Source organism: Delphinapterus leucas, chromosome 2, assembly GCF_059928025.1.
Source record: "Delphinapterus leucas isolate spDelLeu-1000000601 "Yukka" chromosome 2, BTC_Dleu_Yukka2, whole genome shotgun sequence".
Taxonomy (NCBI): domain Eukaryota; kingdom Metazoa; phylum Chordata; class Mammalia; order Artiodactyla; family Monodontidae; genus Delphinapterus; species Delphinapterus leucas.
In genome coordinates, this window is record NC_143130.1 from 73526101 (window position 1) to 73542595 (window position 16495).

At 41.0% G+C, this 16495-nt stretch overlaps 1 protein-coding gene across 2 annotated transcripts in view; it reads right to left on the reverse strand.

Annotated features, from left to right (window-relative positions):
- Positions 1-230: 230 nt before the first annotated feature.
- The window catches only part of TRIP4 (thyroid hormone receptor interactor 4), a 69115-nt gene continuing 52850 nt past the window's right edge, over positions 231-16495 (reverse strand). For both annotated transcript variants that reach the window (XM_089907124.1, XM_022579759.2), the window contains 2 exons: positions 13348-13450; positions 231-533 (listed from right to left, as the gene is read on the reverse strand). In XM_089907124.1, the coding sequence (XP_089763250.1) occupies positions 466-533; positions 13348-13450 (171 nt within the window). In that variant the 3' untranslated portion in view covers positions 231-465. The remainder of the gene's footprint in view (positions 534-13347; positions 13451-16495) is intronic.

The window sequence follows — 16495 nt, forward strand, 5'->3', positions numbered from 1 at the left end:
TGTCCAATCACACGTTTCTATTAAACACAATTCCTCAAACATCCTAATACTCTACCAGGTTATCATTGGAAAAAAAAAAAAACTTTAAAATTCAAGTGGTCCCTTAAAATACTGTTAACCTAGGTTAAGAATTTTCCTAACTAAAACAAATCCAAGCCTCAGAGAGGAAAATAATTTCCAACTTGTTCCTTTTTCTTCTGTATCATTCTGAGAAAAATGTCAAAGATCTAGAATTTTTAAAATAAGTCTTTATAAATAATGTATCCAAAGATTTTTGACCCACTACATAAAGTAAGAATCCCACTCTTTAAGAAAAATATACAGATTTTGATGAGTTTAAATTCTGAGAGGTTCAAGCCTGATGCCAAGCCTTTAGATGTCTACTGCTTCAATTCCAAAGGACCAGTGGATAGCAATTTTAGTACACAAAACTCCACTATGCTGTATAGTTCCTTTTTTCCTGGGTCAGACAGCTTTATTCTGCTTCATTAACCCCTTCTTTGCTCCTTGATGGATCTTGGAATCCAGTTTCCCTGTAAGGGAGAAAAAGAAGCCTCATTATTTATTTTTTATATTTGCAATGCAAATCTTTCATGGCCTCCCAGGTCTTCTGGTTACTGTGCTGCTGTCACATTCAATTATCTTGCTTCAGGACTCAGACACTTTCAAACTTCAGAGTTTCATTCTGTAAGAATGAGGAAGCAATGGGAACACTGTATAGGGACACACAAATGTACGTACGTACACAGACACAATGAGTATTCACCTAAAAATCTAAGAAGTTAATATTTCTAATTTTGTAGTTACTAGAAAAGAAACATTGCATTTTCCAGAGTGCCTGATGCTAAGGCAGGTTTTTAAAGAATACACACATAATGATAAAGGAAGACATTTCACACAGTGGGAAACCCATTCCTCTGACCTGTTAACTGGCTGAGCATAATGCATGTACCTCCCTCACAGTGAGAAAAGCAGTTCAACTCACTCCTTTGCTGCCTCAGACTTAATAGGGGGAGTGACCTGAAACAGTGGAGTAGAATCCACACGAATGCTTTACTGACAAAGGGCCCCTATCACCAGTTAAGAAGGGCAAAGGTCATAGGCTGTATGACTCTCCTAAGTGTTAAAGTTAGAAAACAAGCAACCTTCCTGTCCCAGGTGACCCTAATGAGAGGTACTTCACAGATGTGGTCTCCGACCTCTGACTTCTCAGATCTACCAGGATAAAGTTGGGTTCAGTGGTAGCTGCTGCCTTAGGAAATATCCATCTCATGAAGAAAAACTATCAGAGTTCCTGTCTGCCTGGCCTGAGAACAGAGCTTGCAGGTTGCTTTCTCCCACAAAAAGTCTTATTTAAGTCAATAGAGTTGCTGATGTTGGAAACAGAAATAGTTCAGTTCAGCCTTGGCACTAAATAAACAAACAAACAAAAACAAAAGCAGCTGGGTGTACTTCAGGCCTATACCCACAACCACTGCCCCTTGTATGTTGTCATTTTCATTTGTTGCAGTAATCAGGTATAAGAGAGAAAGCACTGGACACAAAGCCAGGAAACCCAGGTTCCAGTCCTCCTTTGTCTGATACCAACTAGATGAGTGACTTGGGGCAAGTCATTAGATCTCTCTGGACTTCAATATTCTCATTTGTCCAACTAAGGTAAGAATACATGTCCGGACTACTGCACAAGGAGAGTGTGAAAAAAATTACTTCGATCTAACACGTTTCCCTGTTTTCTTAATTTTTTTCTTCTTCCTCATCTTTCCAGGGTGACATCTGCCTCTGGAATAACATTACTTCCTTCTCTGGGCTTCCTTAGAAACCATCACTAAGTGATATCCTAAATGATGTCCACAACAGTCACAATGATGTTGACTTTAATTTGGGCTTTAGAGCACAGAGTTCTCCTAGAGATTTAGGAGTTCTTTCATCCCCCAGGCTGTCTTGCTGGAAATCCAAACATGTGCCAGCAACCTGGCAAAGGGCCCTGTTACGAGGCAAGTTTGCCGTTGTATCCCTAAGACTACCAAATGGCAGGTGCTCAATAAATGAATTAAACAAAGAAAAGCAGACACCACAACTTTCAAAACGTTTACTTTATAGGGACTACTAAGTAACCAAAAATAGCAGATATCAGATAAACATAAAAGAGTACTCATTGTAAAGCTGGTGGTACCCAGAGGTACAAAGAAGTATTGCATCTCATTAAGCGTTTTAGGACAAGCTAGGACACAATTTAGAATTCCATCTAGGACCACAGACTTCTAGTTCTCTGTACTGAATAAGTTAGAAGACCCAGGTCCCAGTTTTAGTCCTAAGACTACCTATCTGTATAACCTTGAGGAAATCACCTAGTTACTCTTGTCCTCAACTTTTTCAATGCTATGAGGAAACTTGGACTACACAGTACTGAAGGCCCTTTGCAGCTCTGTGATACTGTGCCCTAAAAATGAAATGTAAATTGGAATACTTCGTTTCTGAGGCAATGTGATAAAGTGAGAAGAGCAGGAAACCTAGAGGTAGAAAGACCTGAGCAAAATATAATTTCTGTAAACCTGTTCACTCAGCTATAAAATGAAAGGAAGAAAAAATTCCTACTAACTTACAAAGTTGTTGAGAGGATTATAGCTAATGCTAAGTGTTTTTCTATATACTAAGCACTGTACCAAGTATTTTACATATACTGAATCATTTAATCAAATAATTAATTTAAATAATATAGATCAAAGGGACTTCTCTGGTGGCACAGTGGTTAAGAATCCACCTGCCGGGCTTCCCTGGTGGCGCAGTGGTTGAGAGTCCGCCTGCCGATGCAGGGGACACCGGTTCGTGCCCGCATCCGGGAAGATCCCACATGCCGCGGAGCAGCTGGGCCCGTGAGCCATGGCCGCTGAGCCTGCACGTCTCGAGCCTGTGCTCCGCAACGGGAGAGGCCACGACAGTGAGAGGCCCGCGTACCGAAAAAAAAAAAGAATTCACCTGCCAATGCAGGGGACATAGGTTCGAGCCCTGGTACAGTAAGATCCCACATGCTGCGGAGCTACTAAACCCGTGCGCCACAACTACTGAGCCTGTGCTCTAGAGCCCAAGAGCCACAACTACTAAGCCCACGTGCCACAACTACTGAGCCCGCGCACCTAGAGCCCGTGCTCCACAAGAGAAGCCACCACAATGAGAAGCCTGCACACCACAACGAAGAGTAGCCCCCACTCGCCGCAACTAGAGAAAGCCTGTGCGCAGCAACGAAGACCCAACGCAGACAAAAATAAATAAATAAATAAAATTTATTAAAAAATATATACATTAAAGTGCTTCATGAGTTCAAAGTTCTCTGAAAAATTAACGGTAGTCGCGTTATTTATGCTAAGGCTTGGGAGTTGTGTTTCTTAGTTATGGTCTCAGTTTTACTTTTACTTTACCATATTTACCAGATAACTCTAGGCAAGACTTTTAACTATATTTATTTCAGGCTCCCCAAAGCTTTACTGGATAAGAATATTCCAAATATAATTTTCATAAAACTTCAGTCTGACTGTGAAAGCCCTCACATGAGACCAGCTCAGGTAAGATCAACCCATTGGAGCAGAGCACTCAATGGTAGGCAAATTAATCTCTGGCTTCAATGATGATGTCATAAAATGGAAAACTGATGGGAGGAAGGAGATACAGAGGACGAAGGATTTCCAGGGCACTCCCAGGGATTCAGAAAGTCTTTCATCCCCTAGACTAACCTAAGAAAACCATACATGTGCCAGCAATCTGTGAGCTCCTTACAACTAAAAATTTCTTTGCATCCCTAATATCTGCCATAGTGACTGCCAATAGTAGCAGTTGGTTTAGCTGGGCAATGAAGGCCACGGACTGGGGCTCCTTGCATGAAGAAGCAGTTATTGTGGATGCCCTCTGAACTCTGAGTTCTAGTTTAGCCTGTTTTTTTAAGACTTGGGATCTGGACAGTTAACTACAGTAATATACAGTACACTCTCTTAAAAGCAGAGAGATAATGCTTAGTTTCTGTATTTCCCCAATATTTTTACATTTAGTACATACAGCATTTCAGTGTTAAACCACATCCTCAATCATGGTGCCTAAAAGAAAATCAAATGCATGTGCAGCAGATGGAGGAGAAGTTAAAAGGGAAAAAACTATTTGCCATCAATCGATATAACTCTCATAGGGATTTTCACATGCTTTGCATAAGATATAAGGCAGAATTTGCATGAGTTTATAAAGCATGTAGTTCATTTAAAGTAAAAAAATTACCTTCATCTCTTTGAGCATTCAACCTACATATCCTACTATACTTAACTTTTTTGCATTTCTTAATTTGAGCAGACACACAGCCAAGTGATTTCATATTGCACATTGTTTTCTGAATTATTTCAACTTCAAGAAGCACAATTATCCTCAGGTCAAGCAAGCTCAAGTTTACATGTCCAAAAACATAAATAAAAATATATGCCTTTAATTTAAAGCAAATATATACACGTGATACAACATGTAAATGAGTTATATTGTAGACAGTTATTTGCAAGTCAGAAGTTTGGAACTTAGAATAAATTTCCCATAGAACTAATCTATGAAAAGTGGCTAGGGGCTTCCCTGGTGGCGCAGTGGATAAGAATCTGCCTGCCAATGCAGGGGACATGGGTTCAGGCCCTGGTCTGAGAAAATTCCACATGCCGCGGAGCAACTAAGCCCGTGTGCCACAACTACTGAGTCTGCACTCTAGAGCCTGCGAGCCACAACTACTGAGCCTGCGTACCACAACCACAGGAGCCCATGCGCTACAACAACAGAAGCCACCGCAATGAGAAGCCCGCGCTCTGCAACGAAGAGTAGCCCCTGCTCACCGCAACTAGAGAAAGCCCGCACACAGCAACAAAGACCCAATGCAGCCAAAAATAAATAAATAAACAAATAAATAAAAAATTAAAAAAAACAAAAGAAAAGGGGTCAGGTTCCTAAGCCATCCCACAAGAAAAAAATATTTAAGGCACAGAGCTGTAACTGAAGTAGAGTATTAATATTATTAATACCATGGAACTTAACCACTTCATGTAACAATATTCTAGAAGAAAATGTGAAGCATTCCAAATTAAGAGCCAAGCATAGGAACTCCCTTGTGGTGCAGTGGTTAAGAATCACCTGCCAATGCAGGGGACACGGGTGTGATCCCTGGTCTGGGAAGATCCCACATGTCGCGGAGCAACTGAGCCCGTGCACCACAACTACTGAGCCTGTGCTCTAAAGCCCATGAGCCACAACTACTGAGCCCACGTGCTGCAACTACTGAAGCCCGTACGCCTAGAGCCTGTGCTCCGCAACAAGAGAAGCCACCGCAATGAGAAACCTGCACACCGCAACAAAGACTAGTCCCCACTTGCTCCAAGTAGAGAAAGCCCGCGTGCAGCAACGGAGACCCAACACAGCCCTAAATAAATAAATTTATTAAAAAAAAAAAAAAGAGCCAAGTATGTGTTTTCCCCTATGGAAGTGGGATTAAAGAATTTTCCAACTGTAAACTACTGGAGGTGGTCCCTATGGCTTAAGGGAAGGAAGTTCTGGCAGAGTGTAAGGTTTTTAAAGACAGTAAGGATGAATGAAGGACAAAGGAATGAAGAGTTACAGGGAATAGAAACTTCACACCAGACTAAATCCTCAGGTAGGCTGGCTCCCTCTCAATATAAGTTTTTTTCTGAGACACAGAGATCGGTCAACCTATTCTTTCTCCACTGCCCCCAACCCCCCCCCCACCAACCCCTAACTTTACCTATTGTTTCTGACCCATGTTTCACCTGGTCTGTTCTACCATGGAAGAAGCTGCAGTCTCACAATTTCTCTCCAGCCCTGCTGTCCCTAAAACAAGCACACAGCCCATTTTCGCTTTCTAAAGCTTTTAACCAACAGAAGGAACGGGGAAACGCTTTCTCTTAAGACCATCACCCTCCCCGCCTCCTATTAAACCTTGTGGAGAAAAATGAAGGTCATATGTGTGCTGCAGGTGGGTCTCTGGGAGGAGAAAATACTGAAGTAAAACGTTTCAGAGAAATATATAAACTCTGTTTACACAAAACATTTTCTCACAGGAGTTTAAGCAGCAGATGAAAACCAAGATAGAAAGGAAGCTATGAAAAGGTAACTGGGACTAAAGATCAAGTAGCAGTGGGTCTGGGAGAGAAGACTGACCACGTCTTCCTCCTACCACCAGTGTTGCCATCAGTGCCCACAGTAAGGTAAGAATGGACTAGAGTAGGAAGGGGTAAAATTTCTCAACCTAAAACGGAGAGAAAAAGGGAGATTTAAATCCTAAATAGCGAAGAAGGAAAAAGAATTTCCAGGGCCACTTGGCTAACAGGTGGGGTAAAGTATGAAGTAAATTGTGTAAGTGAAGGGCAATTTATGTTCAGATTTTCCGACTTGCAGGAATCTCAGGAATATGTTTCACAAATCATGAGGGTTGCCTGAATTTTGCAGTGAATATACATGAATCTAAATTCATACTCCAAGCATTTCATTTTGTGATCAAAAGCAGTATTATCCACACTGCAGTCAGCTAATCAACAGCATTAGTATCACTTGGGAGAAGGGCACAGGAACCTGTGTTTTAACAGCTCTCTAGGTGACTTTTATTTACATTACAGTCTGAGAAGTACTTCTTTACAGAACAGATTTATATAAAATAGTTGGTCCACGACGAACAAGGTGACATAGTATTGAGCACAGCCGACAACAATGCATGCCTCAGAAGCATCCAGTTCACACAATGGGAAAGCAATGTCACAGAGTCATGAAATAGTAACTGACATGAGCAAATGGGAAAGTTGCTGATGCTGGTTTTTTTTTTTAAACATCTTTATTGGAGTATAATTGCTTTACAATGGTGTGTTAGTTTCTGCTTTATAACAAACTGAATCAGTTATACATATACATATGTCCCCATATCTCCTCCCTTTTGCATCTCCCTTCCACCCTCCCTATCCCACCCCTCTAGGTGGTCATAATCCACATAGCTGATCTCCCTGTGCTATGTGGCTACTTCCCACTAGCTATCTGTTTTACGTTTCGTAGTGTATATATGTCCATGCCACTCTCTTGCTTTGTCACAGCTTACCCTTCCCACTCCCCATATCCTCAAGTCCATGCTCTAGTAGGTCTGTGTCTTTATTCCCATCTTACCCCTAGGTTCTTCATGACCTTTTTTTTTTTCTTACATTCCATATATATGTGTTAGCATACGGTATTTGTTTTTCTCTTTCTGACTTACTTCACTCTGTATGACAGACTCTAGGTCCATCCACCTAACTACAAATAACTCAATTTCGTTTCTTTTTATGGCTGAGTAATATTCCATTGTATATATGTGCCACATCTTCTTTATCCATTCATCTGCTGATGTACACTTAGGTTGCTTCCATGTCCTGGCTATTGTAAATAGAGCTGGAATGAACATTTTGGTACATGACTCTTTTTGAATTATGGTTTTCTCAGGGTATATGCCCAGTAGTGGGATTGCTGGATTGTATGGTAGTTCTATTTTTAGTTTTTTAAGGAACCTCCATAATTTGTTAAGATGGTGTATCACATTGATTGATTTGCATATATTGAAGAATCCTTGCATTCCTGGGATAAACCCCACTTGATCATGGTGTATGATCCTTTTAATGTGCTGTTGGATTCTGTTTGCTAGTATTTTGTTGAGGATTTTTGCATCTATGTTCATCAGTGATATTGGCCTGTAGTTTTCTTTGTGACATCTTTGTCTGGTTTTGCTATCAGGGTGATGGTGGCCTCGTAGTATGCGTTTGGGAGTGTTCCTCCCTCTGCTATATTTTGGAAGAGTTTGAGAAGCATAGGTGTTAGCTCTTCTCTAAATGTTTGATAGAATTCGCCTGTGAAGCCATCTGGTCCTGGGCTTTTGTTTGTTGGAAGATTTTTAATCACAGTTTCAATTTCAGTGCTTGTGATTGGTCTGTTCATATTTTCTATTTCTTCCTGGTTCAGTCTCGGAAGGTTGTGCATTTCTAAGAATTTGTCCATTTTTTCCAGGTTGTCCATTTTATTGGCATAGAGTTGCTTGTAGTAATCTCTCATAATCCTTTGTATTTATGCAGTGTCTGTTGTTACTTCTCCTTTTTCATTTCTAATTCTATTGATTTGAGTCTTCTCCCTTTTTTTCTTGATGAGTCTGGCTAATGGCTTATCAATTTTGTTTATCTTCTCAAAGAACCGGTTTTTAGTTTTACTGATCTTTGCTATCGTTTCCTTCATTTCTTTTTCATTTATTTCTGATCTGATCTTTATGATTTCTTTCCTTCTGCTAACTTTGGGGTTTTTTGTTCTTCTTTCTCTAATTGCTTTAGGTGTAAGGTTAGGTTGTTTATCTGAGATATTTCTTGTTTCTTAAGGTAGCATTGTATTGCTATAAAATTCCCTCTTAGAACTGCTTTTGCTGCATCCCATAGGTTTTGGGTCATTGTGTTTTCATTGTCATTTGTTTCTAGATATTTTTTGATTTCCTCTTTGATTTCTTCAGTCATCTCTTGGTTATTAAATAGTGTATTGTTTAGCCTCCATGTGTTTGTATTTTTTACAGCTTTTTTCCTGTAACTGATATCTAGTCTCATAACGTCGTGGTCAAAAAGATATTTCATATGATTTCAATTTTCTTAAATTTACCAAGGCTTGATTTGTGACCCAAGATATGATCTATCCTGGAGAATGTTCCATGAGCACTTGAGAAGAATGTGTATTATGTTGTTTTTGGATGGAATGTCCTATAAATATCAATTAAGTCCATCTCATTTAATGTATCATTTAAAGCGTGTGTTTCCTTATTTATTTTCATTTTGGAAGATCTGTCCACTTGTGAAAGTGGGGTGTTAAAGTCCCCTACTATGATTGTGTTACAGTCAATTTCCCCTTTTATGGCTGTTAGTATTTGCCTTATGTACTGAGGTGCTCCTATGTTGGGCACATAAATATTTACAATTGTTGTATCTTCTTCTTGGATTGACCCCTTGATCATTATGTAGTGTCCTCCTTTGTCTCTTCTAATAGTCTTTGTTTTAAAGTCTATTTTGTCTGATATGAGAATTGTTACTCCAGCTTTCTTTTGATTTCCATTTGCGTGGAATATCTTTTTCCATCCCCTCACTTTCAGTTTGTATGTGTCCCTAGGTCTGAAGTGGGTCTCTTGTAGACAGCATATATACGGGTCTTGTTTTTGGATCCATTCAGCCAGTCTATGTCTTTTGGTTGGAGCATTTAATCCATTTACATTTAAGGTAATCATTGATATGTATGTTCCTATTCCCATTTCCTTCATTGTTTTGGGTTTGTTATTGCAGGTCTTTTCCTTCTCTTGTGTGTCCTGACTAGAGAAGTTCTTTTAGCATTTGTTGTAAAGCTGGTTTGGTGGTGCTGAATTCTCTCAGCTTTTGCTTGTCTGTAAAGGTTTTAATTTCTCCATCAAATCTGAATGAGATCCTTGCTGGGCAGAATAAGCTTGGTTGTAGGCTTTTCTCCTTCATCACTTTAAATATGTCCTGCCACTCCCTTCTGGCTTGCAGAGTTTCTGCTGAAAGATCAACTGTTAACCTTATGGGGATGCCCCTGTATGTTATTTGTTGTTTTTCCCTTGCTAATTTTAATATTTTTTCTTTGTATTTAATTTTTGAGTTTGATTAATATGTGTCTTGGCATGTTTCTCTTTGGATTTATCCTGTATGGGACTCTGTGCTACCTGGACTTGATTAACTATTTCCTTTCCCATATTAGGGAAATTTTCAACTATAATCCCTTCAAATATTTTCTTAGTCCCTTTCTTTTTCTCTTCTTCTTCTGGGACCCCTATACTTTGAATGTTGGTGCATTTAATGTTGTCACAGAGGTCTCTGAGACTGTCCTCAATTCTTTTCATTCTTTTTTCTTTATTCTGCTCTGCAGTAGTTATTTCCACTATTTTATCTTCCAGGTCACTTATCCATTCTTCTGCCTCAGTTATTCTGCTATCGATTCCTTCGGGAGAATTTTAAATTTCATTTATTGTGTTGTTCATCACTGTTTGTTTGCTCTTTAGTTCTTCTAGGTCCTTGTTAAACGTTTCTTGTATTTTCTCCATTCTGCTTCCAAGATTTTGGATCATCTTTGCTATCATTATTCTGAATTCTTTTTCAGGTAGACTGCCTATTTCCTCTTCATTTGTTAGGTCTGGTGGGTTTTTACCTTGCTCCTTCATCTGCTGTGTGTTTCTCTGTCTTCTCATTTTGCTTAACTTACTGTGTTTGGGGTCTCCTTTTCGCAGGCTGCAGGTTCGTAGTTCCCGTTGTTTTTGGTGTCTGTCCCCAGTGGCTAAGGTTGGTTCAGTGGGTTGTGTAGGCTTCCTGGTGGAAGGGACTAGTGCCTGTGTTCTGGTGGATGAGGCTGTATCTTGTCTTTCTGGTGGGCAGGTCCACGTCTGGTGGTGTGTTTTGGGGTGTCTGTGGCCTTATTATGATTTTAGGCAGCCTCTCTGCTAATGGGTGGGGTTGTGTTCCTGTCTTGCTAGTTTTTTGGAATAGGGTGTCCAGCACTGTAGCTTGCTGGTCGTTGAGTGGAGCTGGGTCTTGGCGTTGAGATGGAAATCTCTGGGAGATTTTTGCCATTTGATATTATTACGTGGAGCTGGGAGGTCTCTTGTGGACCAGTGTCCTGAACTTGGCTCTCCCACCTCAGAGGCACAGCCCTGATGCCTGGCTGGAGCACCAAGAGTCTGTCATCCACACAGCTCAGAATAAAAGGGAGAAAAAAAGAAAGAAAGAAAGAGAGCAACCAAACCAAAAAACAAATCCACCAATGATAACAAGTGCTAAAAACTATACTAAAAAAACCCAAAAAACGGACAGACAGAACCCTAGGACACATGGTAAAAGCAAAGCTATACAGACAAAAACACACACAGAAGCATACACATACACACTCACAAAAAGAGAAAAAGGGAAAAATATATATATATCATTGCTCCCAAAGTCGACCTCCTCAATTTGGGGTGATTCGTTGTCTATTCAGGCATTCCACAGATGCAGGGTACATCAAGTTGATTGTGGAGATTTAATCCGCTGCTCCTGAAGCTGCTGGGAGAAATTTCCCTTTCTCTTCTTTGTTCGCACAGCTCCTGGGGTTCAGCTTTGGATGTGGACCTGCCTCTGCATGTAGGTCGCCTGAGGGCGTCTGTTCTTCACTCAGACAGGACGGGGTTAAAGGAGCAGCTGATTCGGGGGCTCTGGCTCACTCAGGCCCCGGGGGGAGGGAGGGGTACGGAATGCCGGGCGAGCCCACAGCGGCAGAGGCCGGCGGGACGTTGCACCAGCGTGAGGTGTGCCGTTCTCCCGGGGAAGTTGTCCCTGGATCACGGGACCCTGGCAGTGGCGGGCTGCACAGGCTCCTGGGAGGGGAGGTGTGGATAGTGACCTGTGCTTGCAGACAGGCTTCTTGGTGGCTGCAGCAGCAGCCTTAGCGTCTCATGCCCGTCTCCGGGGTCTCGCACCCGTCTCTGGAGCTCCTTTAAGCAGCGCTCTTAATCCCCTCTCATCGCGCACCAGGAAACAAAGAGGCAAGGAAAAGTCTCTTGTCTCTTCAGCAGCTCCAGACTTCTTCCCGGAGTCCCTCCCGACTAGCCGCGGTGCACTAGGCCCCTTCAAGCTGTTTTCAGCAGCCAACCCCAGTCCTCGCCCTGGGATCTGACCTCCAAAGCCCGAGCCTCAGCTCCCAGCCCCGCCCGTCCCGGCGGGTGAGCAGACAAGCCTCTCGGGCTGGAGAGTGCTGGTCGGCACCGATCCTCTGTGCGGGAATCTCTCTGCTTTGCCTGCTGCACCCCTGTTGCTGCGCTCTTCTCCGTGGCTCCGAAGCTACCCGCCTCCGCCACCCACAGTCTGTGTCCGCGAAGGGGCTTCCTAGTGTGTGGAAATCTTTACTCCTTCACAGCTCCCTCCCACTGGTGCAGGTCTCGTCCCTATTCTTTTGTCTCTGTTTTTTCTTTTTTCTTTTGCCCTACCCAGGTACGTGGGGAGTTTCTTGCCTTTTGGGAGGTCTGAGGTCTTCTGCCAGCATTCAGTGGGTGTTCCGTAGGAGTTGTTCCACGTGTAGGTGTATTTCTGATGTATTTGTGGGGAGGTGATCTCCACGTTTTACTCTTCCGCCATCTTGAAGCTCCTCCGCTGATGTTGTTTTTAAAATGAAGTTAGGGACTGCCCTGGTGGCGCAGTGGTTAAGAATCTTCCCGCCAATGCAGGGGACACAGGTTCAATCCCTGGTCCGGGAAGATCTCATATGCCGCGGAGCAACTAAGCCCATGCGCCACAGCTACTGAGCCTGCGCTCTAGAGCCTGCGAGCCACGACTACTGAAGCCCACGCGCCTACAGCCCATCCTCTACAACAGGAGAAGCCACAGCAATGAGAAGCCTGTGCACTGCAACAAAAAGTAGCCACCGCTGGCTACAACTAGAGAAAGCCTGCGCACAGCAATGAAGACCCAGCACAGCCCAAAATAAATAAATTTATTTTTTAAAAAAATGGGAAGTTAGGCAAAGAGGACACCACTATATGTTTCTTGAGATTCCTTGGAAATAAAAGATGCTGCTGTAGCACTAGACAGAGAAAGAGGAGTTGGGAGTTGAAGAAGAGCTGGAAGTTGAAAGAATCAAGTCACAAGCACTCCTAAGAAGTGAATATGCAGAGGGTACTATAATCACAAACACATAAAAGCAAACATTACAGAAAAGGAAACCATCAGGAGATTTCAAAAAGAGGATGAAAAGCAAGAGGGCTAGAGCAGAGCTCTAGGAAGCAGTAATCAAGGGAATAGTGGGAAGTGGTACCTCCAAAATAGACATTCAAAAATAGACACTTAAAAAGTTAAGTCTTATTCTCAGATTGAATACTGAGGAACAATGGATAAATGACAATGTTGCCACTGGCACTGGCTTAATACTTCCTTTACTAAGAACAGTACAGTGGGGCAAACGTACTCTTGGCTGACAAATAGGATTTTAAAGGTAATGGGGTCCTAAATGGAAGTTTAGAGTGATTCACTCATATACCAATAATTGTGGATCGAGGTATATTTTGGAAAGGCTATACTGTAGTTAACTTAACATTAAAGTTATTGATAAATAGAATTTTTTTTATTGAAGTATAGTTGATTAACAATGTTGTGTTAGTTTCAGGTATATGATAAGTAGAATTTAACTAATCCTCCAAATATTTGAGATGACATAGAACAGGGTAAAAAGAGAAAAAAAATTTTAAGTTAAACAAGTGAGATTCAAGACAAAAAGAAAAAAATTAGACCATCAAAGCTTGTGACTTACAGATTTTTGGACTTCCTTTAATAGGAAACTTCACAATCATTTCCTGGGGATTTGTGCAGATGAAAACAAATGGAGAATCAGATTCTTGACTCATGTCTGGATACTGTGAAATATAAAAATAAAAAGTTCAGGCTAGTTGGAACAAATTTTGAATTTCAAAGAGATCAAAGGATGTCCCAGAATCCACCTCAACATTCTGATAATAGTACTCTCCATTACGCAGTCAGGTAAAGAGGATTATGCTCAGTAAGCGAGAACAAACCTTCAACTTTCCCCAGGCTTTAGCACAGTATTCTTATACAGTCTTTTGCCCACCATCTGTGACTTCCTATAATGGAAACAACTTCTTCAAAAAAGATGCCTGACATCTTCCCAGAGAATCAAAACTGACTAGTCTTTCAATATAAGTGACTGTGAGTTGGGAGATTCAGAGGTCTCCTTCAGGAACATCAGGCACCCCCAGGTTCAGCTCAAGTGAAACAGTGGAAGATTTAAGAAAAATAGAACATTGGTGGAAATTCTGCTAGAAACAATCAACAGAGCCCTTCTCTCACTAAAGGGAAGGAAGATGATTCATTCTGAAAGGTATGAACATGCCAAAGTTGTTTTGCTGGATGCATTCCAGACTCACTTAGGGTGAAAAGGTAATGGTAGAGCAATTCTGAAAATAATTTAGAAGCCTCCTTTGGATCTCATATCACAAAACAAATCTGTGTGAATACTTAGGACTTTTACTCCTTCTGCAAAGACAGACACAGAACGTAGAGTAAGACTATCTGGCCACACAATCACAACTTAAGGAACAACTGGGGTTGGCAGTAAGTGCTCTCTAGCAATGCCCAACTGACCAGGTACTTCATTATTTCCTATCTTGGGATGTCCTGTGTTTAGCATGTTGGATAAATACGACCCAAAAGCTGACTATGGCTGTGGGTCAGACTTCATCATCGGAGGAGCCTTTCTCCTAGTAATTAAAAAGTATGAAATTATTTTCCACTCTTATTCACCTGCTAAGATGTGTCCTCTAAGATATAAAAGGCTTTAAAGTAAAAATGGACGCTTCAGTAAAATAAATAAGAAAATTCAAATGTCTCAGTAACTAGTGGAAGCATAAACAGGCAACTTCTTTACTGACTACTCTGTCCCAAAGCTGTGAAGAAACAGAAGGGATTTACAGTGGCTTTTAGTCCTGCCCACATACCATGGGTTTCTGTGTGGGACAGGTGTGGCATGTACTTTGACAAAACATAGCTTAATATCAAGTATCAGCCACATTTATATTCACAGGCACTCACAATTATATTCACATGAACATTCAAAATGCTCATGGTAGAAAATAAAGACTAAAGATGGAAGGAGAAACTTTCTTCTTTCCTTATCCTTTGGATCTTTAGAATGCAAAGAAAAGCAGGGTCAGCTGTTACTGTTGAGGTGCTTTGGGACAAATAAAACCTAATTCTCCAGAGGCCAGAGCAGCAACAGTCACCATTCACATCACTTCAATTTTCCTGCTCTCTCTTCTCTGTGTCTTAGAGAGTGTCAAGGCAGAGGACAAACCTGCCAGGACTTCACAGCTCCGCTTTTCCAAAACTACAAGCCATTTCACTCCTCTTTCTTCCACATCAATAAATGTTCTCTCTCTGCTGGATCAATCCCATTAACAAACATACTTTCTATAATGTCTGCCATAAAACAAAAACTCCCCAGATCCCACATTCTCCTCCAGCTGCTGCTCCATTTCTCAGATTCCTTTCAAAACAAAATGCATTAAAAGATTATCTATACACTGTGCCTCAAATTTGTCTCCTATTTGTTCTTGAATTCACTATAGAGAGGCTTTCACTCCCATCATTCCACCAAAACTGTTCTTGTAAAGGTTAGCGTTCACTTCCATGCTGCCAAATCAAACGATCAATTCTCAGTTCTCATCTTAATTGATTTATGTAGAACTTGACAGAATTCTTCTCTCCCTCCTTCTTGAACACATTCCTCACTTTGCTTCCAGGATACAATTCTCCTTCTGGTGTTGCTTCTTCACTGACTGCTCCTCAGTTCCCCATCGTTTAAATGCTGGAGTACTTCAAGAGTCAAACCTCAGACCTCATCTCTCTCTACATTCACAACCTTGGCTATTTCCTCCAGTCTCAAAGTTAAAAAATAAGGTCCTGAATTTGTAACTAGGAGAGGTGATGGATGTTAACTAAACTTATTGTGGTAATCATTTTGCAATATATAGATCGTATATCAAATCTTCATGTTGTACAACCTTAAACTAATACAATGATATACGCAATTCTATCACAATAAAACAGGAAAAAAATAAGGTCCTGTAAATATAAATCAATACCACAATGAGATACCACTTTACTCTCACTAGGATGACTTATTATAAAACAAAACGAAAATAAAAAACAGGAAAAATAACAAGCATGGGTAAGGATGTGAAGAAACTGGAACACTCATGCATTGCTGGTGTGAACGTAAAACGGTGCAGTTGCTGTGAAAAACAGTTCGGTGGTTCTTTTAAAAGTTAACCGTAGAATGACCGTATGATCCAGCAATTCTACTTCTAGGTATATACTCAAAAGAACTGAAAATAGGGATTCAGATATTTGTACACCAATGTTCACTGCGGCATTATTCACAATAGCCAGTGGTTTCCACAATCCAAATGTCTAATGATAGATAAATGGATAAACAAAATATGGCATATACATACAATGGAATATTATTAAGCCTTAAAAAGGAATGAAATTCTGATACATGCTACAACATGAATGAACCTAGAAAAATTATGCTAAGTGAAATAAACCATACACAAAAGGACAAATATTATATGAGTCTACTTATGTGAGATGCTTAGAATAGACAAATTCGGGAATTCCCTGGTGGTCCAGTGGTTAGGACTTGGTGCTTTCACTTCCAGGGCTGGTGTTCAATCCCTGGTCAGGGAACTAAGATCTCACAAGCAAAAAAAGATAAATTCATACAGAAAGAAAGTATAATAGAGGTTACTAGGGGCTGGGGGAAGGAGGAAAGAGGAGTTAATATTCACTGGGTACAAAGTTTCTGTTTGAGATGATGAAAACTTCTGGAGATGGACGGTTGCACAACACCGTGAATGTACTTAATACCCCTGAATTGTGCA